Consider the following 24,715-nt stretch of genomic DNA (forward strand, 5'->3'; position numbering starts at 1 on the left):
TTCAGAAGCTATGACGAACATACAACTTTGTGTGTTCATACTCGCAAGAGCTGGGAAACCCAAATATTGCAGTGATAGGTCACATCAGTGACAGCTTCAACCAGATCAGACTCTTGGGTTTGGTAGTTCAGAAAGCGGAGATTTGTTTTAATCCCTCGTTGAGTTGTTTGATTTCAAGATATTTTTGGTCATAGTAAGAGTTTCCGCACACTTTTGTTTTCCCGAAACGAAGTGCCGGTGGTCGTAATGTAGCTACACCCCCATCAAAAGTATACGGCCCCAGGGGTTTGCTAGTGAGGCCTCCTGTATCCATTGTTAAGCATCCTCAGCGACTGCAACCTCTTGAAAGAGGACTGCCTTCGCGTCCACAATACTGCCCAGCTTTGGACAGCTATATATGTGCTAGGGAACCCCGCTAAACAGCTTAGAACTAAACCCGTTGGGCTGTATTCTTTTGAAGGGGGCTGTACCTTTCTTCGGCACAGGCACGCATGGAAAACGTGCATTCGTAAATAACGAGCTGAACTAAGAGTTTGAAGTTGTTGTTTCGTTGTCAGGTGTTATATCAGTTTCCGGTCTTGATTCTTTCGCGTACAGAAAACTGCGGCCTAAAAACAAAAGGCCGCATTTGAGAGCTCAAGGCAATGAGGGCAAAGGTCATTACCTTCCAGCATATTTTTGATTTCGTTCGAGGAAGCACGAAATTAAAAGCATGCCGCAAGAGAATAATCTCTCGCAATGATTCTACCCTTGTAGCAAAGCGTTGTACCTTAAATGCTGATACAGCAGTGAACTTCACGACACTGCGCAGATTGCTTAATAATCATTGTTGCAGCCATACTTTAGTTGCAGTGTAGGAGAACACTGCAAAAGCAAAGACGCAGCGCAAAACACGGACTCGGCTGTCACGCACGAGAACCAAACAGCTGCGCCCTCTCAGAGTAAAACTGTGTCTATGCTTGCCGTCACATAGCTCCTGACTGGGCAGTCTTTAATAATATCAATAATAAGCTAAATTTCACACTAAGCTTTGAACGCACACACAACAGAAGCGTGTCTAAATCCGCAAGATTGGACCGGGGCCGGCAGAGAAATGTGCAAACGAAACTTTTTCACAATAACACTGAACTGAACACGACGTGAAGTCTGATCATTAACGTGCTACAAACAAAGATGAAGTGAATATTACGGAGTAAACTGCAGCTGAAAATAGGGAATGAAAGAGATAAAACACGCCTATATCCTATTAAGGATATTATTTTAGAGAAGGCCAGAAAAGGTGCAGTGTATCTTTCTCCCATGGTGGTCACTTGAACCATACTGACAAGAAATAATGGAGGAATAAAAAGGGAGAGAGAGTCAGAGTCGGCGTAGTAAAGGCCATCGGACTAATTTCGACCTGATGGACTCTTCTGATCCCTTCGACATTTAGCATTTTAGCATTTAGTGGGCAATAAAGTGAGATCGCCATGGTCAGAATTTGGCCCCACGGCCTCGAGCTCAGCTGTAGAACACCACTGCAACTAAGACACCATTGAAGACTAAGGTAGTCCTTAGCATTTTTTGTTTTCGGATTACATAGATTTCGTGCCAAGCATGCCCATTTTATTTTTTTGCGCTCGCCGAGCAAGAACGTTGCGGAGAGCGAAGCATGGCATAGCGCATCATTAAGGAGCCAACTAGTTTAACCCTGAGCCTATGTTTTCACTGCTCTCATTACAGGGTCGGAAATGCCTTCCTGGACTGCACAACGAGTGCCATGACCAGAGATCATGAACACAAGGAAATGCGAGTCGCTCTCAGGATAGACGGTGTTAATGTTCCGGTCGTCGGGACGGAAAACTTTACATCAACATTCACTTACAAGCCAGACCCCTTGATTTATGACATTGCACCAATGGAGGCTAACAGGCAAGTTTTAATGGCAAACAAGTTTTCTTTTTTTTTATGGGGTGATAAATAAAGGCTGGGTGTGCTCATTATCGCCCAAAATATGTGAACAAAAATGCGAAGTACGCGACAAAAATAATGGCGCCCATCTTACGTGGTCACGAAATGCGACTTGGCGCGCTAGTAAGTTTGCCCTTGTTTAGCTTTGTTTAGCTTCGCGGAAGCCCTCCTTTATCCTTTCCTCAAGGCATAGTTGAGATGTGCATGAACAGTGAAGCCATTACTTCGTCTTTCCTGGCAACCAATTATATTAGTCTTCCTTCTTCGCGCCTCTACTTCTCCCGAATAATGAATATTCCTCCGCAAACACACGCTCATCCGTTGTGTGCACTCGCCTTTGGCGGCTACCGCTTGAAAAGAAAAAGCCAATGGAACCATTGCAATCGTCGAACAGGTGAACCGTCTCGGATCGAGGCTACTTACGATAGCAGTTCTATCATACTGTGCCGCTATTCGGTCTCTCCGCCTATTTATGATCTTTACTAGGTTTCGCAAGTTATAAAAAGGGTTCCTCAAAGTGTCGAAAGCACTGATGAATTTCGTCCTTGTACACTGGTCATGTCATAGATTTAAGGAAAAGTAACAAAGAAAGCAAGAAACAAAAATTTTTTTGCTTGCACTAGTTCACAATGAAACGAATTATTTTAACTGCTAGACCCTAATTTCCTGTTTGCGGAACTTTTACTTTTGTAGTTTTAATGTCATCAAGTTAGCGATTGTAGTCTGTATCGGCGTTTATTTTATCAGCGTGCAGTTCGCTGCAGCTAGACGGCATGCATTAGTGAGAAAAGAAAAAAAATGGCAATTTTGCCAGATTTTTTAACATTTTGGGTAAGAGTGGCATTAAATTTCTTGGGGCTCTCGCTTATAGCTGCACTAAAGATAATCTTAAATAATGAGAAAACCTATCATAGTCCATCGAAATCTGGAAATTGAAGTCTGAATTGAGTTTCGACCAACAATAAATGTCACGATAGACCAACTAATGACGTCACTGATACAGACAAAAAACTTGTGGGCGCTTCAATGGCGAAACTAGTGGCTACGAGTGATAACTTTATTCACTATTTGTCAAAAGTGACCAAGAGAGGGTGGCATTTTTTTTGTTACGGGCATACGTAGAAGACTATGAGTGCGCAGGCAGCTCTTGATGTCACACGGGCTAGGCTGCCCTCAAACACCGCCTTTACTCAGGTCCCGAAACGGCAGATTTTAAAACTCATTCGAGCAGAAAAACGAAACGCCGCTGCGGTGCCAAATTGGGCGCATAAGATCTGAAGACTGATGAAAAACTGCCGTAAAAGTTTCAGTAAAATGCGTGGACTTGAAAGAATAAGTACCGGAGTTGCTCTTTGACGCAACACATGGCCAGAGGAACTTGAGCAGTATCGCTCAATTGCGCGTTAGTAGGTGCGAAATCATTTAGGGGCGATTAATGGGATTGATGCAGTGGAAATTGGGTAGCATTCTTATTTCATTCGCCAGTCTATTCTAGATGATTCTATTCCAATTCTTATTCGTTATGCCTTTCATTCACCAATATAGTCATATTCTGATTCTAATCCAATTCTTATTCTATTCTTATTCTAGTTTTATTCGTAGTCGCTTCTTTTATTCATTTTACTGCTTCACTATTTAGTCATTTTCATTTTTGCAGAGTCATTCGCAACAAGGCGCCTTCCTTCGCTACCGTAAAAACGGAGAGGGGAACAATTGGCAGATGGCAGAGGGACAGAGAGAAATCACCTTGAACATTACCTGCCCCCTGCCACGGTTGGCAGCTGTTAGCATCACACAGGCGTCGCCTCCGACGCCGGACTGTTTTCGCCCTCGTGGCACTTATGATGCTATCGCACTACAAGCCACAATGCACGGGCACAGCCCGGAAAGAGACGATCAAGTGCCCATTCACCCTCCGGTCTTCTCAACGCGCTGCTTGAAATAATAGCCTTGAATATAAATGAACTGAAGAAAGTTATTAGTAAAATAGCCTCTCAGACCTATTTTCGCTTTTGAAAACAGTGCAGGTTTACCACTCTTCGATTATCGTGTGTGTTAACGCGAATTTATATCATTATAATTAATGCCAGTGATAATCCGTGATCCACTGCGCAAAATGCACGTGCCAATAGCGATTTTGAACGTGCTGCTGTGACAAAATTTTGGGACTCTTGACAGCTATAAGAGCAACCTTTATTGCGTGATCATCCGAACAAGATTTCTATTATTGGTCTAACGAAGGCAGGCACTGATGTGTGCGCACCAATAAGCATGAGAAAAAGCCTGCAACCTGCAGTTTTCTGTCCAGCTTGCCAAAACAAGTCCAGAGTTGCGTCCCTATCATTCTCTGTCATTCAACAAATTTTCAACAGGGTATAAAAAAATTTAACCTCAGTATGTCAGCTATTTCAACTGACACTCAGTAAATTTCGATAAAATGCTGCAGTAGATAGATGTGACCTCAGATACTTAACATCAAGTTCACACTAACGTTTTGTTTCATGAAGATTTTCAAAAATATCCCCTCCGCGGCTTGTACTGTCCTCTTGGTTCCAGTGTCATCGTTGGTGGAGTGTGTTGCATTGCTATGATGTTCTAACTGCGAGAAGATTTTAGTCATAAAAATTAAGTTTTCATAATCGGAACGGCTGACAGATTCCGCAGCGGCAGCCATCTGATGCCGCCATTTTGCTTCCAATTTTAATTTTGATGTTCATACTGACACACCGGATGTCACTTTTAAAAACAGCGATGTAAAGAAAAACTGTAAACTACGTTGAAATTGCCACCATGGTAAAAAAAGAAAAAGCATCTCCCTACAGTTCAGACTTTTATTCAACTAGTGTTTGCGCCTAAAGAGGCTAAGGCACATGTGAAACGCTAGTGTAGATATATTGAGTCAAGCGTGCAGCTATGAATAGTTACTTAGCTCCTCACAAGTATTCAAGAACAGGCATTTGTTTGTTGCTTCTTGACGACATTCTTTTTTTTTTTTTTGCAGTAATACTTCCGTCATTCACGTTCGAGGCAAGCACCTGGACAGTGTTGCCGCGCCTGTAATGGTGACCCGAGTGACCTCCCTTAAAAACAAAGACCAAGATTCTATTAAGGGGGTAATGAGCATTTTATTGCTTCATGCACTTGATATGTGTTGTGATTCTAAGACCATTATAAAACTTGCTTCTTCTCTTTTTCTTTTTCTTGCGGGAGCAATCGGCTTTCGCTAACCGATTGAAGAGCCAGTGATCTTTCATGTGCACGCCGTGTTTCATGCTTAAGAATTATTGCGGATGACCGCAGAAAAACTACGAATCTTTGTTTTTCTCCTCCATTTCTTTGAATTTCTGCTGTTATTAGGACCGCTGAGCGAATATATGAATATGAGAAGTATGAAGGAATATGCATGTTAAGTATACGAAATAATATGAAGAAATGTCTAGTTAACATGCTCACCCAGTCGAAAAAAACATGACCGAATTTCTTTCGTCACAACAGATTCTGTGTAATTTATTTTACCTTGAACAAGCAGTAACCACAGACATTTTGCAGAAACAACGGAATTCTGTGCAGTTATTACAGAACTGCAGACTACACAGAAGTTTTAAAGAAGAACTACAGTAGTACTGAAAAATACAACAAAACGACAGAAAACACCGCCGTTATGACACCATGACAAAACGTTTTGTCATATTTTTAACACGTTTCTATCGATTTTTTCAACTGGGCAAGCACTCAGCGTTATCCTCGTCAGACCACGCATGAACTATAAGGTATCTATTTTTTCGAGATATTCGATAACATCCACTACTTCTGCAGGTTAACATTTACTAGAAGTCAAATTGCACCTACTCTACTCCGTCGCAGTATACTTTTCAATTACTGTGAAACAATAGAGGCACTCTGAGCTACAGAAGAGTATTTCACAACCAGTTTGGCCCGTCATTTCAAGCCTTTCTTTACTGGCGCTGAAACGCTTTTTACCGATGTCACATCAAACAGCATACGAGAGAAAGAAAGCAATTTAATGAAAGGAAAGGTGAAGAGGTCGGCCGGCGGCAAAGTGACCGTGGCCTGCTACTACAAAATACATGCGAACAAGGCACATCAATTCGCAAACACACGCCCCTATTCATTCAAGTTTAATAATTATCGCTCTCTCTGAGATGAGTAAAGTCACAGCGAATAGCAAACAACCTAAGCCCACTTGCATTTAAAGTGAATTAGGTCGCACGCCTACCTTGACAGCGACTAGGGAGGTCACATTCCCCAAAGCTGCAGATGCCCCACCCACATGTCCCTGGAATTGACACTGAGGCCAAATTCAAGTTGGTCTGCATCGAGAGAACATCGCATCCTAAAGTCAAATACACTACTTTTAATGTAACGGATTTTTTTCCTAACCTAGAAGAGTTTACAAGTGAAATGCAGGCGTCGTCACCATAGGCCTTTTCTGCAATAAAAATTATCTAACGTTCAAACAGTTTCTATCCCGGCAGATACCTGAACCCAGTCTATACTACCAATTTCGTTCACTCGGTGCTCATGGAGTTCCTTTAGGGTCATTAAAAAATCGCAAGTTCGAATCGAGTAACGCAAAAGCTGCAATTTTATACGCTGTGTCTTTTTCTTCCGAACAAACACAGCCAGACAGAGTCATATTGTCACCAAGTGGTGACTGCACTCGGAAAGCAGAGAGGCTGCTAAAATGGTGTCTGAACAAAACTTTTTATTTGGGCTGACTTGCGCCCATAATGGACTCAGTCACTCGGCGGCTGCGTAGCAACAAGCGTGCTCGGCGGTCGTCGAACAGAATGCCCGCCTCTGTCGGCCGTGCTAAATTCAAAGCTGATAGCGACCTTTCTAGATAAAGCGTGCAAAGTTATTAGAACATTCTGTAACAACGTAGAATCAGCTCTGCCTGTATGCGATCAATCGAGGTAAATCTGGTCGCGTCTTGCGTCGCAAACAAAGAAATAAAGCGGCGTGGCGGCAGATTTGAAGAATGAACAAACAGTGCAATGATTCGCGGCAATATAATCGATATTTAATTCAAACAAGATGTTCATGGAACTTTCCTCAAGCCCCTTAAAGACACAGCTCTACATGGACGACACTGTAAATGTGTAAGCGAATTGGGTGTTCGTTTATTCAACGTAACCGATTCGTTTATTTCTGCAGGCTTGCCGGGTTTCACCGGGTGGGCTAACGATGCAGTGCTCTCGGGCGTCTCTCATGGAGTCGTCTGTCATCAGCAGCGCCGACCTGGAACAGCAGCACCAGCTTCCTATCGTGGTGCAGATCAGCTTCCGTATGGACGGACTGCATCTGCCGCTGAACAGCGCTGGCGAAGAGAGCTACTTCAACTTCACATACCTGCCCGAACGAGGCCCCATAGTACTTTCTGAGGTATAGTCACCATTAACTGTCCCTATAACAGTTTGCATGTTTCGTTGACATGGATAAAAATTCAGCTGTGCAAGAGAGATTGTATTTTCTTGAACTCACTGCCCTTTTGTAGAAACAGCAGTTGGAAAAGTTCGCCAAAACTTTTTTTTCATTTTGTTTCGTGTTTTCTCTAGCTGGGCAGCGAAATCAGCTCCAGATAAAGCTGCCGACATAGGGTTCTTTAGGACAACAAGCTAGTTCTGGAACGATAAGTTTTCCCTTCGTAACAGTAGGACCTATTACAAACACCTTTTATACATCCAGTGCGTGTGTGCTGCCCTCGAGGACTGCGGCTATGTCGATAGCAGAGCTACTAACAACAGAATCGCAATCCTGAGTGCCATACGTGACTTCTGGCTTGCGGTACCGCAGCTCTGCAGCCAGAAGCCACGGATTGCAAGGTCTGAAACGATCTGGAGTGTCAATGGTGAAAAACACGAAAAAGAGGTTCAGTCGCAATTCCCTTGCTGAAAATCTGAAGAAAACCGAACATTCGGCATCTAACGGGGCGAGACGGGGGTTTGTGTCTATGTAACACAAATATATTTACAGCAATGTAAATAAAAACTAAAAAAAGACAGAAATTTACCGTCGACACTGTTGTCACGTGATGCAGTTGTATCTGATCACAGAGGAAGAAAAGCTCAGGAGAGGTCCCTGCTATCCGAGATGCATTCCAAAAAGTGTGCCGGAAGTCACGCGCTTTCGCAAGAACTACCGGGAGCCTTTGGCCGACGGCGCAGCCAATGGCAACGCTAGGCGCAGCGGCGTCGTCTGCTGCATTGTCTCCTGCGCATGCGCTAGCGCGCTGAGACAATGGAGGGAAGAGGGGGGAGGGGTTCGGCTTCAAAAAAATGTGACGTAACTGCCTCTCCTGAGTTCTTTACTTCCTCCATGTATTTGATAACGTGGTATGGATAAGTGTGGCAACCGTCGAACTGGTGTGATGTTGAGTAAACGTTGGCATAAGTTTTTGTTCGTTACTTTGGATGCCAAAATAAGTGTATCATCATTCGATGAGTTACGATGATAATACAATGCTACCAGCGCGGACGATTTTCGATACCAAACGTAGTAGATATCAAACACGATCGTATTCAAGTCATGGCCTGCTTCGACGAACAGATCAGCTTCACAGGCCACTACATTACAGCACTGCACCATCCTTTTCTTTTCTTAATTATTTATTACAGTGGTGTAATCTTTTATGTATATGCACTAAGTACAAACATTAAGAAAACAGAGGCGAGTCAGCACACCTAAGCAACCAAGCATCTGAAAGAAGGAAATGCCGAACACATAATGCATGCTAATACGAAACACCCAAGGAACTAAAGAACTAGAAAAAAAGACAATGACGAGCCCAGAAGAGCGAGTGCCACTCCGGTTCAAACCCGATCTGGGCATACATTTCATTTCGGTGTACAATGATATTCCTACTCAAGTGGTTTTTTTGCAGAAACAATAGATTCGCAATATTGGTCTATCAAACATGTTTTCCAGTCGCTGTGCTATCCAATTAGAAAAGGATGTCTAAGGATTGACGACGTCAACTAATGGCAGCGCAGTCAGATATCGTGCTGAATGCGGTGTCAAATTGTGTTTTTCAATTTCCATTTCATGGCATTCCAGAAGAGTACTGAATGTTCAATCGCTTCGGGAGCGTCACAGAGGAAGCGGTTTACCATAGGCACAAAAATACTGTTTTCTCTAACCATATTTTAACGAATAATGTCTCAGTATGCAGCTTGCGGAAAAATGTTTTTGTACACGGCGATAGGGGACACTCAGGTAGACTAAACCAAGTTCGCCATCGCTTACAGGCCGGAAAAGGTTATCACGCCTCGTTGATTCAAAAGACAACACGAGCAGAAGCGAACGAGCCTTCCATCAGCGCCTCTAGCGGACTCATGTTGCCTGACCTTTCACGAGCACCGCACATTGTACCAAATTTACGCGGCCCGGTCTCTCATGCGCGCAAACAATCGTGGTCAACTCGACGAGTACACGCGGACCGCTCTCACAGAATTGCCTTAGGCTAATTAGGATGGCTGTGATTTATACGAGAATAATTTGTTTACTGTTATCGTAGTAGAGCTAAGCTTAATGACTTAATTGCATTTATCAGCGACAGCTGGTTGGAATTAGCGGCGTTTCCGACACGTAAGGTCGGTCTAGATCATGCATACGACGGACGGGAATGGTAGCGCAGGCACAAGCATACTTACAGACGTTTCATGCTCGCGACGAGCCAGTTTACACGCAAACAGCTACTCTGCTTTGATTATCTGTTCGAGCATGTTTTTGTACTTGGTTTAGCCTCTCTTTTTCGAACTCGTCTGGCCAGTGGGCTTTGCCGCTTTATGAGCCAGCACCACCTCTGACGGTGCGGTCTTGCACGTTCAGTTCGGATATCAACACGCTTTCGACTTTCCGGTCAGAATGAAGAATATCCACTACCGCTGGCGTGGTGAATCTACGAGTATTCGACGGCGCACAGTTTTCGCCCACATCCGTCGTGGTTTCCTCTTATTCGCACTTCCTCAACGCGGCATTGAACTCCACAGCTCACTCCTTGCGACTTTTGTAAGCCTCATGCCGCTGCTCCGGCAGCTGTTAGGTGACACGCTCCATTGCCGAGTATAGTCATCATCCTCTTCAGCTCACTCAATCATCGCGCTAGCTTCTCCATTTCCCCTACCTCCGTTGTATACCTCCGTGACGAGCGAGCCGCTGGAGTCTCGGCAAGCCGGGTCACTGCTTCCTCTCTTCTTTCGCTCCGACGTTACTGCCTACCTCCACGCAGCGGTTCTCTGTCTTTCCCTCCCTCCCTCTCTTCCTCGCTACGCCAGCTGCGGCTAAACCGGCTTTCCCTTTCCTCTTTGACGGTGTACCACTCGGCCGGTGCCATATCAACCGGCGGTGTTCATTCCCGGCTTTCACTTTATTAATAATTACTTAACGAACGAAGGAATGATTGTTGTGCCCATAAAGGGCTTGTGCAAAGCAATTAAAGCTTTCACTGTGAAATCCTTCCATCATCGACCTGGATGGATGGATGGATGGATGGATGGATGGATGGATGGATGGATGGATGGATGGATGGATGGATGGATGGATGGATGGATGGATGGATGGATGGATGGATGGATGGATGGATGGATGGATGGATGGATGGATGGATGGAAGCTAGACGTTGCTAGCTTCTTTTTAATCGGTGGGGCACGGGGTGACAAGAAATATGCCGCCAAACGCTTTGAAACATCCCTCACCCGGCAGCGGCGGCTGCGTTTTTGTGAAGGCAAAACGCAAAGGCGCCCGTGTGCTGTGCGATATGTCAGTGCACGTTAAAGATCCCCAGGTGGTCAAAATTATTCCGGAGCCCTCCACTACGGCACCTCTTTCTTCATTTCTTCTTTCATTCCCTCCTTCATCCCTTCCCTTACGGCGCGGTTCAGGTGTCCGCCGATATATGAGACTGATACTGCGCCATTTCCTTTCCCCAAAAACCAATTATTTTTATTATTAATATTATTATTATTATTAAAATTGAATGGTATTACGCCCGTTCTAATGCGAATGATCGATGCCAGCTGGCGTACCATCTGCTTTACAGCCGTCGAAGTAATGGTACAGCAGCCAGAAGCGACATGAAACACCAGCTGCGTTGCAACAGGGCAATATATGCAACTCAAGCGGAGCATCGAGTTCATAAAACCGCACGTGCGCTAGAGGCCTGAGCCAAAAAATAAATAATTACTGAACTCTGGTCCCCTGATGCATGACCATCAGCGCTGGCTGGTTCTGCGAAATACTTAGCCGACTGTATGCCCCTTCCTAGTCCGCAGCTCGAGGTCATCGCTCAGCTCACGTTGTTGCCCTTATATTCGCGGGCCTATCTTCGATGTACTGATGAGCCTCGTTCTTCCAGTCAGCACAGCATCCTACGCTTGAGCTTTGTTGAAGCGCTTTAACGTACGCGCTCCCCCGGGCTCCAAGCGCAATACGTTTCCAGGCTGGTGCTCATCGACAGAGTACAGCGTAACGAGCACGAGTTTCGGCATGACGCCGTCCCGCATTAACCATGACACTGCTTTTGCCTAAAGCTCCTCTGAGGACCTTCCTATTTGCCGTGACTGGGGTGCCACACTGGTGAGCCTGGTCTCTGTGAGCTGCTCGGCGGCTCTCTGCGTCCGCGCGACATCTCTTAAACTTGATTAGCCATCGGCATCTGCGACATGTGTATCACTCATCATGGCGGGTCGCCCTCTTGCACCTCCTCACCGGCTGCTGCTGGGCGCACTTGGCTCTCCCCCCGAACTCCCCTCCCCCAGTGCTTTCCACTATTGCTCCGCACCTGCTACAGAGGTCACGTGATTGCGGGCGAACCGGTGCAGATGCGGACATGTGAGGAAACAGGGAAGGCTTGCCAAATCCAGCTAGCGCTGTAGAACGTGCGACAGGTGGAACAGAGGACTAGAACTCTGAAGGCATTGACCACAAACGGGCTGCACGACAAGGGGTTAAAATTAGTGCTAACACGTCTATCACACCATGACGCATGCAGTCAGTCGAACCCCCGAACGCCGAAACACAAGCGTCACACATTCATGCGTAAATACAAATTGTAGTGGGAGACCTTAGATGAAATACCTTCTCCTCGCGCCAGTTCGATTTTGTGGGAAGGAGGAAATGCCAGTTCAAAATAACTGAGAGATTTTTAGTAACCAAAAATAACTGAAAGGGAAAAGGCTGCAAGCTTTCACGATTCACAGCGTAAAACAAAATTAACACGGGCCAGGACTTGTCTTCGTTTACGGGAGATAGCTACACAGAAATCCTTTAGTAGAAGCATTGGGTAGCACGCTGAGGCTCCCCTCAAGATTCGCGTTCATGTTTGTTTCTGTTTTTTTTATTACAAAGTTGCTCTGGGCTGGAAAGAGTCTTCAGTGTCTTTAGGTGTTACTGCAGTAGAGCACAAAGGCCCAACTATAAAGAGAAAATGTTGCTGCCATAGGTTCTTGCTGTCTGTTCTTTGTTTTTGGCAGCACTGGGTAGTTAATACAAGTCGTGTGTCAGCAGCTAACTGCAAAGTGTTGGGATAGTTGGAGTGCTGTATCTGCATGCATAGGCCCTATAAGAAGGTTCGTAGGAGGTGTGACCGTCAAAGGATTCTATTTCGCAAACCAGCAAAAGGCCCAAGTAGAGGACGGACCACGAGCTTGAGGGGGTATACAGCGAGCTCCTACGCGTGGAGTCTTATGCACACAGGGCAACTTTCAGGAAAATGCGCAAACTGCAATCTTAAGGCCACCTTGGACCACATACTATGGGAATGTCCTCATGCACCCCGACCAGGACGACAACTAAAGTCGAAAGACCAAGGGGAGTCCTTACTACTGAGCTCCGATGCGGAGACTCAGCTACAACTCGTCCGACTGGCCGAAGCTGCCGCCGAGAGCCAAGACCTTTCGGCGATCGCCTAGGCAGGTAGCCCTCTAGATACCCTCTTTCTATTGGACATTAAAAGTTTTCCTACCCTATCCTATGCTATCCTAAAATTACGATCGCGAGATGGGTGAGCAACTCTCACCGCCTGTTTGGTGGTAGCAGTGCTGCAAATAAATCTTGAACGGCACGTTCGGGAACAGGTCAAGCATATCCCTAACGTACATGCATGACGCTGTATTATTGAAATATCGATAGGTAATCTGCATCGAGGCCTCTATGGGCTATAGCCGCATGTCGCACTCATTCGGCGAGTATGGTAAGTTCTGCTTTTGTCTTGTTACGGGTCTTAGTATCGCGTGAAGCATCACGCGGATATGCAGACAATTACAAAAGCAGGAACCACCAGCTATTCTCTCAATTTATCTTTTACCCGGAGGCCTTATTCATTCACGACCACTCCTTTTGCTCCTAGCAGCCCGAAGAGGACGCATTCAAGCTGCATTCCGCCGCAATCATCGTGGCGGTGTCACTCCTCCCCTCTGTTCTTGGCGTGTGGATTTGCTACCGATGTTGCCAGACACGAAAATCGAAGCTAACCAAGTGTGATGAGAGTCTCGACCTGATGGAAGCCGAAATTAGAGTGCGCACTGGCCAGGGGCCAGGTAAGTGCAAGCGCCTCCTAATCTAGCATATAGATTCACTCATAAAAATGTGACTCGTGGGGAATCTGCCCTCAAGCTCTTAATTCACTAGTCTGAATAGAAAGTTGTTAGCGGCCACCAGGCAAATATATGTAAGAAGAGAGACCTAACCGGTAGCAGGTGCATTTTTGTTATTTTTTTTCTATATAACAAATCGCATAGTTTCAAAAAATCGCTTATAGATGATGGTATAGCTAAGTAAGAACAACTCAAAAATGAAAAAACAGCCTGCTCTTAGAAAATCCAACTAATGCGTAGTTTTGGGTAGTCATCTTAACCAAGTTAAAATATCCTTCTATTGGCCTAAATTCTTTATTTGCAAAGATCAGTTTACGCTTCAAGGATAAATTTAGATTTTTATTTACTTTAGCGCAATATTTTTCATACAGAATTCGATGACTTTGTTCAAAAGCTTCCAAATAATTTGTTTTGCTCAAAGTAGTAATATCATGATGTCCGTAATAATGGTCAAGAACTAACGGATTTGCAATCAACGAAAGCATTTGAAGTCAGTATAAATACCCTTGCCTAGTGCAATTATTGATACAAAAATTTACGTCTGGTTCAAAATGAACAGTTAAATGAAGAGTGCATAGATTTCAAGCAAAAACCACCCCAGTAACTCAGAATATTGCTTTACTGCCCTTGAGGTCTGTAAAGAAGCTGGTCAATGCCTCACAGTCATTGGGTTTTGCCAACTCTCTCCCTTTATTTCCTATTACTGAATTAAAAGCTCAGACTGTTCTATTGTAGCCGTCAAGAATGTTATAATTACTATCAATTGATAAATCCTCTCACATAACCTCCCAAATGCGTACTGTTCGCAATAACTGTCAGCCAGCTAATGTACTTGGTAGAGACTATGGGCTAATTAGCTTTCCCAGATGAACGTAAGAAACATAGCTCTTCAAAATATCTGGCTCGTAGGATGAGATATCCTGGCACCCTAGGTATCTCTATGAACATTGTGCTCTTAGACATCGCGTCATACAAGGCCGCGTGCTTGAAAAATAGAAACTTTGGGCCAATCTATCCAACCCCTTCCGAACAGTGCTGCAGCTGCATGCCCTGTGGGTGCTGCATTCGCTACCATGCGCAATCCTCTTTAACCCCGTTGCTCCCTCCTCTGAGACCTTCGTAATCGTTGACCATGATTTCTTTTTTTTTTTATTGTCAGGACATGATCAGTGCACAAACGACTCCGAAGGACAGACCCTCATAGCATCTTCCTTCCCGGAAGACACGAAGGCTTTGCTCGAAAATAAGCGACTACTCATCGATAGAGTGGCTGTCACATTGGGTCCTGTCATTGGTATAGGTAAGGCGCTTCTGTACTGGCTTTTCGAAGACGTTCACTGTGTAATGCTTCGCACTGTGTGCAAGTGTAGTTATCATTGTTATTAGCACGGCCATTATAAATTTTGCATCACAGTGCGTGCCACACGTGAAAGTCTTAAAATGCATACAGGGTGTTTCACCTAAGATTTTACGGAATTTTAAAAAATAGGCTTTTTGAGTTAGAAGAGCGCTTTTTTTGGCACAGCATTGTCAGCGGTGCAGTACATCAGAATACAGCTAAGATGCGCTGACTAGCAGGCTGGTTAACTGATATTGAATAGTTCACTTTTTAACAATTATTTTAAGGCTCCTTAAATATTGAGAGGCGTGTAGCCCAAAGTAAGTAATATCCATATCACATTTTAGAATTTTGAAAACGCGGCTATCCACTCCGCTGTGGCCCAACAAATTTTGGCTGCATCGCTCCAAAATACATGTGCTTTCAAGACGCTTGCAGGCAAACCAACCTTTCCTGTGCACGTAACTCGCCGAAATATCCAAAATTTGTTGGACCACAGCGCCGAGGATATCCACGTTTTCAAAACTCTAAAACCTGACATGGATATCACTTACAGTGGGCAGCACACCTCTCAATAATTAGGAGCCTAACGGTAATAGTTCAAAACTTAACTATTCAATACTAGTCAAGCACGGCTTAGCTGCATTCTGATGCACTGCACAGCTGACAATGCTATGCCGAAAAAAGTGCTCTTTTAACTTAAAAAGCCTATTTTTCAAAATTGTGTAAAGTCAAGGATTAGATGAAACACCCTGTGTAATCCCCTGACAGTTCCAGAATGCACTTGTGCTGTTTCCCTTACCTGCTTGCCATACTTGATTCTAAAGTGTAGAGTTGTAAAGTGTAACTTGCACTATAACAGCGGAGCTTTTTATGCGTTTAATGTTATAATACACGGTCACCATTTCTGCTGAGCATTTCAATGTTTATTTCGGCCACTCGTGGGATCAAGGGCATGCAGTTTATTACTGCCCATTTCACTTAGGTTGTTTTCCTTTCAAAATTCGCTGGAATAGGTTTGTTTTGCACTCTGTGCTGTTGCGTTCAAACACTCAATGATCGATTTCGAATACACGCCTGCCAAGCACATCTCTATAGATCGTGAGTATTTTCAAGCACATCGCCACAGCATTATGCCATTTGAGTACGCAATGCACATCTGCTTAGATAACTTCAAGTAGATAAGATAGCGATTAGCCTTCTCAATAATGAAAGTTGAGCGCTTGGTATTGTGTGATATTTTTAATAGTTGTATTACGCTTTACACCCAACTGTGATTTTTCTTCTTCTTGCTTCAGGGCGCTTTGGCCGCGTCTACCAAGGATTCATACAGCTTGAACCAAAGGGGCATGCCATCATGGTTGCTGTCAAGACATTACGCCAGAGTGAGTGCCAGACATGCCTATAACTTGGGAAGCATCACATGTCTTGTATTTTAGCCAACTTAACAGGGAAAAATGTTTCGCGTTTTCTGAAATCCACACTGACGGTTTGTTACCGTATTGCTTTCCTATATTTATAGAAAGTGTGCGGAAGATTCCAACACTCATGAGTAAGGAGATATAGCAACGCACCAGTACATTGCAAAGGCTGTCGTTAACCCCCCGAGTCCTGCATTCGACATTCTGTACACCGCATGGACTCTAAACTAGATGGCAATTGCATGGCCAGAACTAAGGATGAGTAAAAAACGTTCGAGATCACTGCGGTAACCCGCATTGGAGCAATGCGAAAGCATGGACGCCTCCTCGCCTCTCTTCTGTCAATTGCCTATTCTGAGTTTTCAAACTTGGCGCCACGCTTGGCTCCAGCCGCACTTTCGCTTTTTCAAATTTGGCGCCATGCTTGGCTCCGCCCACTTACGGTGTTTTAAAATGTGGCGTCACTTTTGCTCCGGCCCCGCCCACTTTCTTGAACATTTTGGCTCTAATTAACTAATTAACCCACTTCAAACCCCCCCCCCCCCCCCGCTTTCCCGTATGAGATTTTTTATGCTCTATCCGATGGTACCATTCTTTTTCGCATAAACCCATTCGTTCGGACAAGCTCGTGATGACACCAAACCACAAACATAGCCATAGAATGTTTTTGCATTAATAATGCGTCATGCCTATTCGGCGACGGAGATTCATTTTTTGCTTCCGTTTTCTATACTCGAAGAGTTTCGTCTCATCGCTATGAAGGGCTAATTCGCCAATATTCAGCCGCAGAATTTCCATTGTATACAATTTGATCGAGTCACCATTAAGTAAAACAGCGTCCAAATTTCTTTTCTCCGTTGAAGACTAGTGGCCATTATCAGGCAAGAAATCACCGCAACAATACTTACTCAAGAGCTGTCTTAGAAGTGTGCTGGGCGGAACATATTCACAGTAGCTTCTCACATCATCCAGCCAAATGTTACGATATTGTTGCCGACAAACGTATGCGGCGGCACGAAAAAAAGGGCTTTTGTTAATCCGAAGGCCAGAAACCCAGCAGCGCGCGTTCGAACGGGAACGTCCTCTTCTTCGCTCCCACACGAGCCCAGTCATGCCGCTCGGCCGCATGGCGGCGCTCGCAGAATGTGAGCAGTGTGGCATTGCCCCCCTCCTTTCAAGAGGCATCGCCTCGATGCCTCCGGCAAGGGGGATAAAGAGTGTGGAGACACCGAAATGCGATGGCGTGTGGTGCAGCACTGAATGTGAACTCCGGGAGGGGCTAACGGGCGTAATACGGTTTCATGCGGGACACGTGGACAACTTCAGACTTGGGCGGGCGAGAAGACCGGACAACTCCTTGCGGGTACACTTCATAGTTCACATCGCTGAGTTGACGTAGCACCTCGTAGGGGCCGAAGTAGCGCCGCAGAAGCTTTTCAGAGCGACCGCGCACATACCCAGACGTGCTCGCCGGGTTGGTAAATCACCTCCCTGTGGCGGAGGTTGAAACGCCGGGCGTCAGTTGTCTGCTGGTGGCGAATGCGTTGTCGAGCAAGGTGGCGAGCGGTTTCTGCATCGCGAACGAATTGGTCAGCGCCTGGGACAGACGAGGGGGTACAATCCGGGAGCAGCATGGCGTCAAGCATAGTCAGGGCATCTCGGCCATACACCAAACGGAAGGGGGTGAAGCGCGTCGTTTCTTGGAGGGCGGTGTTGTACGCAAACGTGATGTAGGGAAGTATTTCGTCCCAGTTGCGATGGTCAGCGTCGACATACATAGACATCATATCTGTGATGGTCTTGTTCAGCCTCTCAGTAAGTCCATTCGTTTGAGGATGGTAAGCAGTCGTTTTTCTATGACTGGTGCCACTAAGACGGAGGACCTCGTGTGTAAGAGCCGACGTAAACGCGGTTCCCCGGTCAGTTAATACAACCACGGGGGCTCCGTGGCGAAGCACGATGTGGTGAACAAAGACCTGTGCAATTTCAGCCGCGGTGCCACGGGGAAGAGCCTTGGTTTCACAATAGCGGCTTAGGTAGTCCGTGGCAACAACAATATACCGGTTTCCCATGGAGGACACCGGGAATGGGCCCAGTAAGTCCATGCCGACTTGTTGGAATGGGATTTGCGGTGGATAAATTGGCTTCAGAAGGCCGGCTGGTTTTGTCGGTGGTACCTTCCGTTGTTGACACTCACGGCAGGTTCGAACGTAGCGTTGGACGACCGCAGCAAGCCGTGGCCAGTAGTACTTGTGGCGGAGGCGTCCCAATGTTCTGGAAAAACCGAGGTGGCCAGAAGAAAGGTCGTCGTGGCATGCAGCGAGAACTTCCTTACGAAGCACGGTTGGACAACGAGGAGATACGCAGTGTCGGTCGGACCGTAGTTTTTCTTGTAGAGGACTCCACCTATTAAGCAAAACGACGAAAGTCCGCGCGAGAAGAGTCTGGGCGGAGACGGAGCGGTTCCTTCGAGGTACTCGATTAGAGGCAGCAGTTCGCAGTCGGCCCTCTGGTGGTGGGCAAGGTCGGATGTGGTGACAGCGCCGAGGAAAGCAGAATCGTCGTCGGACTCATCTGGTGGGCACGGAAGAAGAGCTCGGGAGAGACAGTCTGCATCGCTATGTTGCCGACCCGACTTTACACGATGGTGACGTCGAACTCTTGCAACCGAAGGCTCCACCGTGCAAGTCGCCCCGATGGATCTTTTGAGGTTCGCAAGCCAGCACAAGGAGTGATGATCGCTGACGACTCGAAACGGGCGGCCGTACAGGTATGGACGAAATTTTGTGATTGCCCACACAACAGCGAGACACTCCTTTTCCGTTGTGGAATAATTCACTTCGGAACGGGACAAAGTGCGACTTGCGTATGCGATCACGCGTTCCACACCGTCTTGCCACTGCACAATCACCGCACCGAGGCCCACATTGCTGGCATCTGTGTGCAGTTCCGTGTCGGCCTGCTCGTCGAAGTGGGCAAGGATAGGCGTAGATTGGAGGCGGGCCTTAAGCTCTATGAAAGCTTTTTCCTGATCTTGGCCCCAGAAAAAGGGTTCGGAGTCTTTTGTCAGGCGAGTCAGCGGCTCTGCGAGCTTGGAGAAGTTTTGAACGAACCTCCGATATTAGGCGCAAAGCCCCAGGAAACGCCGCAAGCTTCGTTTATCTGTTGGCTGGGGAAATGCAGCAACGGCGGCGGTCTTTTCTGGGTCGGGGCTAACGCCCTGAGCATCACAATGTGGCCAAGAAACTTGAGCTCCCGAAATGCGAAGTGGCACTTTTCAGGCTTGAGAGACAGACCTGCAGAACGAATTGCTTCGAAGACGGCACGCAAACGTTTCAGGTGCTCCTCGAACGTGTCGGAGAAAATCACGACGTCGTCGAGATAGACAAGGCAGGACTGCCACTTCAGGTCAGTTAGTACGGTGTAAATCATACGTTGGAACGTCGCAGGGGCTGAACACAAGCCTAAAGGAAGCACCTTAAATTCGTACAGTCCGACAGGAGTAACGAAGGCGGTCTTTTCTCGGTCACGTTCGTCGACCTCGATTTGCCAATAACCGCTACGAAGGTCGAGTGACGAAAAGTAGGTAGCATGGCGGAGGCGGTCTAATGAGTCATCAATGCGCGGCAGTGGATAGACATCTTTTTTGGTAACGTTATTGAGGCGTCTATAATCTACACAGAACCGTAGGCTGCCGTCCTTCTTTGCGACGAGGACAACAGGTGACGCCCAGGGGCTCGTCGATGGTTGTATGACGTCGTCGTGGAGCATTTCGGCAACTTGGCGGCGGATAGCATCGCGCTCCTTCGACGAAACACGATAAGGACGCTGACATAGCGGTCTCTGGTCACTGTCGACGATAATACGGTGCTTAGTTATTGGCGTCTGGCGGACCTTGGATGTTGATGCAAAACAGTCGCGGAAAGAGTCAATAAGGCTTTCCACGCGGCGTTTCTGATTGGTCAGAAGGTCAGGGTTCACGTCGGCCCTAATGGCTGTTGCAGTGTCCTGTTCGGCTATTTCGGGAGCCGTTGTTGATAAGGCACATTGGCCGGCATGTTCGCCAAGTTCTTCAAAATGGGCAATCACCGTGTTTTTCGTCAAATGTTGGGGTTCACAACTAAAGTTGGTCACTAAGAGCGTGGTACGCGCGTGAACAAGGTCGACAAGGGCGCGAGCAACGCAAACTTGCCGGGACAGTTGCAGCGACATATTCGCTTCGGCAATGCCCCGAGTACCGGAGCTGGTATCACACTGGACTGTGACAAACTTGCTTGCTCTCGGCGGTATCGTTGTGTGGTCATCAGAGATGCGTAATGGTGCTCTGTGCGGCTCGGGGTCGGTATCAACGGCTCGCTGTGTCGAAAACGATACCAATTGCTCATGCAGGTTGATGACCGCCCCATACTCTTTAAGGAAGTCCATGCCGAGAATCAGTTCTTTAGAGCACTCTCGTAGCACGGCGAAGGAGCCTGTGAAAGTTGCACCGCGGATCTTTATACGGCTGGTGCAGACGCCAACCGGCGTTACCACATGGCAACCAGCTGTGCGTATCTGCGGCCCCTGCCAAGGTATTAGAACCTTTCTGAGGGTTGCGGCTAGGTTACTACTCATGACAGAAAAGTCGGCTCCGGTATCGACGAGTGCAGATACGTCATAGCCATCGGCGGCAACAAGAATTTCGGCGGCGGAAACAATTGTTTGACAATTTGTCGGCGAGGTTTTTGCTGCCGTCGTCGATGGGGTCGTCGCTGAGGTCGTCGGTGAGGTCGGCGGTGGGATCGTCTTTAAGGTCGGCGGGTGGGGTCGTCGCATAAAATCGTCGGATGGAGGCTGTTCACTGTCTGCGGCAGCGGCGGTCCTACCCCCAGAGGACGCCGTCTTCAGTTTTCCCGACGTGGGGACGTACCTCTGAACTGGCCAGAGGATGACGGGCGGCCGGGCGAAGAGAATCGCCTTGGGGATGGCGATCGGGACTGGCGTCGCTGCGAGGTCGAAGATTGCACGTTTTCAGCCAAGTACTGTTCGATATCCCGTGGTCTTTCACTGTAGCGTGGTCGAGGTGAGTCGGGTGAAAACCCCCTTAAACCCATCCTGCGGTAGGGGCAGTGGCGGAGGATATGGCCAGGCTCTCCGCAGTGGTAACAGAGCGGCTGATTGTTTGGCGTACGCCAAACGTGCGCTTTGCTCACGGGGGGCCTGAACTCCTGCCGCACGGAGGGTGCTGTTGCGATTGGCTCCTGCAGGTATTGCACAGGAGCGATGGGGGAAAATGCTCGCATCGCTGGCCCGGGACTTCGTAGCGCCTCGCTATACGTCATAACGGAGGGCGCCGGGTGTGGAGCTGGGGGTGACTGCACAACTCGTCGGATTCCTTCGCGGACCACGTCCGTAATGGCAGCGACGCTGACCTGTGGAGCTTCAAAGCGAAGTTTAGCCAGTTCCTCGCGCACCAGGCTTCTTACAAGTTCCCGAAGGTCCTCGGCGGGCAGCGACGTAGGCGTGTACTGGCACTGGGAAGAGGCTGCTACAGTAGCCTGACGTCCGTAGTGGGCGCCCCGTTCCTGTAAAGAGCGCTCGATACCCATTGCCTCCTTGGTGAAGTCGGACACTGTTTGTGGCGGGTCACGGACCAGTCCGGCAAACAGCTGCTCTTTTACGCCACGCATTAAGTGTCGTACCTTCTGGGCTTCGGGCATAGCAGGGTCGGCCCGGTTGAACAGTTGCGTCATGTCCTCGATGAACATCGCGACGCCCTCGTTCGGCTGCTGTGATCTCGAACGCAGGGCGATTTCCGCTTTCTCTTTTCTTTCGCTGCTGGTAAATGTCGCTAGCAGCTCTCGACGAAAAGCCTCCCAGGTGGTAAAGGAAGCTTCGTGGTTCTCGAACCACGTTTTGGTCGAGTCCTGCAGCGCAAAGTAGACGTTGCGCCTCCGAAGGCCAGAAACCCAGCAGCGCGCGTTCGAACGGGAACGTCCTCTTCTTCGCTCCCACACGAGCCCAGTCATGCCGCGCGGCCGCATGGCGGCGCTCGCAGAATGTGAGCAGTGTGGCAATATATACAGCTTCATACTCCACGAAATGGGGCAAAACGTGACGCAGTGCTGCAACGGTACGCTGTTAGTAGTGACAAAAGTGCTTGAGGAATTTCATGCAACGGTGTTGTAACATGGTTTTTCAGGTTACGCGGTCAGAGAAACTGGCCGAAAAAATTTTCTCGAGGAGGCACTGATCATGAAGGACTTCTGTCATCCGAATGTGCTTCATCTTCATGGGTTAACCATGGACGAAAAAAATGGACTCATGGTGATCACACCTTATATGGAACATGGTGATCTCCTGAACTACGTACGAGACAAAAGAAATGTGAGACCCTTAAAGAAACCATATTGCTTCCAGTAGCACGGAGGAAACTATTGCATATGCGTGATATCATGATTGTTTTAAAGGTACTAAAATCTGTGATGATTTTGTGGCTTGCGATAATTATATGTGGTCGTTTCTCGATGTGAGAGGAGGGATGGCTGAGGGAATGAAAGGAGGAAGAAAATGAAAGAGTCCCCGTAGCCCAGAGCACCACATTAATTTTGACTTAACTGATCATCTTCACCGTTGAACTGGAACTGCGCTCCTGTGGCACCGCGTGGCCTAGGTTTTCTTGGGCTTCCAACATTTCGGTTCTCTGCTTTTCACCTTCCCTTTGTGATAAAAGTGCACTAGCGGTTGAGGAACATAACTTCTTTACATATTATGACGCACTGCTTTCATGCAAAAATGTCAGCCTCGACGATCCGTGCAAAATTCTTGAGGACGTCATTGAACTTTACTTATTCATTTAGCCTATAGCGGTGAAACCTGGAATTTATCTCTCGCTGTTTTCTGCATACAGAAGCTGGGATCAATAAAAGGATTTTTCTCTAATTATGAAGAGGTAATCAATTAATACCAGCTAATCACAAGCACTCTTCTCTTCCTTCAATTTGCACTCGCACCACACATCTTCTCGGGCTTCTGTCAAAATGCAGCCGCATCGGCAGGCGTTTAGTGTGGGCCTCTTAGATTCGTTTATAATTAAAGCCATAGAACTATACGAGGTGCCGGTCCATATATTTAAAACCATTGCAAGAAATTTATTAGATCTCGAGGCTATGACCACCTAATGCAACTGAACGTGCCCATGCAAAACACGTATTACAACAAGAGGCAATTTATGTTGTTTAAAATTTGTGCTTGGTACTTAAATTTATACTTGATTATTCCAGGATATAAAGCCACTACAGGCTATAACGTTTTGCAGACACGTGGCCGAAGGTATGAGATATCTTGCGGAAATGAAGTTCGTGCACAGAGACCTCGCTGCTCGGAACTGCATGTGAGTTGCGCAAGTACCTCTTCCTTGCGGGTTATGATCAGCATCAATCCATTAAACACAGCTCCCTTTTCAGGCTGAGCAAGGATCTAGTCGTGCGCGTTGCAGACTTTGGTTTCTCGCGTGACGTCTATGAGAAGCAATACTACCGGAAGTTAATGGACGGGACTAAGCTTCCCCTACGATGGATGGCACCAGAGAGTGTGGAGAAGGGCATCTACAATTACAAGACTGATGTGGTAAGCCCGATAGGCAATACTTTTATTGATAATTGATAACAGGCAGGTTATATTTATGTTGCGCCGTAGGCCTTCATGCCATGCATTTAATCTCCTGTCACTCAGTGGGCTTACGGCGTCCTGCTGTGGGAGGTGATGACGTGGGGAGAGACGCCATACTCGTCGATGGAGCCCTGGGACATCCTGGAATTTCTAAACGAAGGGCTTCGTTTACAGCTACCAAAATCTTGTCCACCTGAGCTGTGAGTGTCCTTGAGCCTTTTTGTCTTCCAACCGAGATTTCAATCGTGCAAGATATTGTAAGCAAGTGCCTTCTACTGCTGTCTGACACATAGCCTGCATTCTTCTCGACCGCAGCTATCAGATTATGCTCCAGTGTTGGCACCAAGACCCAGCAAAGCGACCTCCCTTTTCTGAGCTTGTCACCGACATCGCTACGTGCACCAGCTGTATAAAGAAAGGAACAAGGAACAACACAGTCAGCTTGAACGCTGGATATGTCAACAACCCAGGATGTACAGTCCCAGATGCCATTACGCCGTAGAAAACACCAAGCACATCTAGTGGTATTCACCTTCACCTATACGATCAACTTTTGATTTGGCATGGGTCTAAAAGTGGATCTAAGCACATAGTCTAAATGGATTGAGCTCTAAACATATAGTCGCAACAGCAGTAATAACTGTTTCAAGCGAAGCCCGCACAATATTACGAAGGGCACTTACGACTACTTACGTTCTCTGAGTGAGAAAGCATGCATAGGGGGTGTTTGCCTGCAGCAA

The 24,715-nt window shown here is 47.0% G+C and overlaps 1 protein-coding gene across 3 annotated transcripts in view; it reads left to right on the forward strand.

Annotated features, from left to right (window-relative positions):
• The window catches only part of LOC144099223 (hepatocyte growth factor receptor-like), a 64,582-nt gene that overhangs the window by 37,415 nt on the left and 2,452 nt on the right, over window positions 1–24,715 (forward strand). The window contains exons 13-23 of one of the 3 annotated variants that reach the window (XM_077632369.1): window positions 1,723–1,911; window positions 4,952–5,063; window positions 7,129–7,356; window positions 13,319–13,508; window positions 14,725–14,865; window positions 16,203–16,289; window positions 22,507–22,691; window positions 23,588–23,697; window positions 23,771–23,933; window positions 24,039–24,175; window positions 24,291–24,499. In XM_077632369.1, the coding sequence (XP_077488495.1) occupies window positions 1,723–1,911; window positions 4,952–5,063; window positions 7,129–7,356; window positions 13,319–13,508; window positions 14,725–14,865; window positions 16,203–16,289; window positions 22,507–22,691; window positions 23,588–23,697; window positions 23,771–23,933; window positions 24,039–24,175; window positions 24,291–24,477 (1,729 nt within the window). In that variant the 3' untranslated portion in view covers window positions 24,478–24,499. The remainder of the gene's footprint in view (window positions 1–1,722; window positions 1,912–4,951; window positions 5,064–7,128; window positions 7,357–13,318; window positions 13,509–14,724; window positions 14,866–16,202; window positions 16,290–22,506; window positions 22,692–23,587; window positions 23,698–23,770; window positions 23,934–24,038; window positions 24,176–24,290; window positions 24,500–24,715) is intronic. The other 2 variants (XM_077632370.1, XM_077632371.1) reach the window with 2 other exon arrangements.

The sequence above is a fragment of the Amblyomma americanum genome, chromosome 7 (assembly GCF_052857255.1).
Source record: "Amblyomma americanum isolate KBUSLIRL-KWMA chromosome 7, ASM5285725v1, whole genome shotgun sequence".
NCBI classification, from domain to species: Eukaryota; Metazoa; Arthropoda; class Arachnida; order Ixodida; family Ixodidae; genus Amblyomma; species Amblyomma americanum.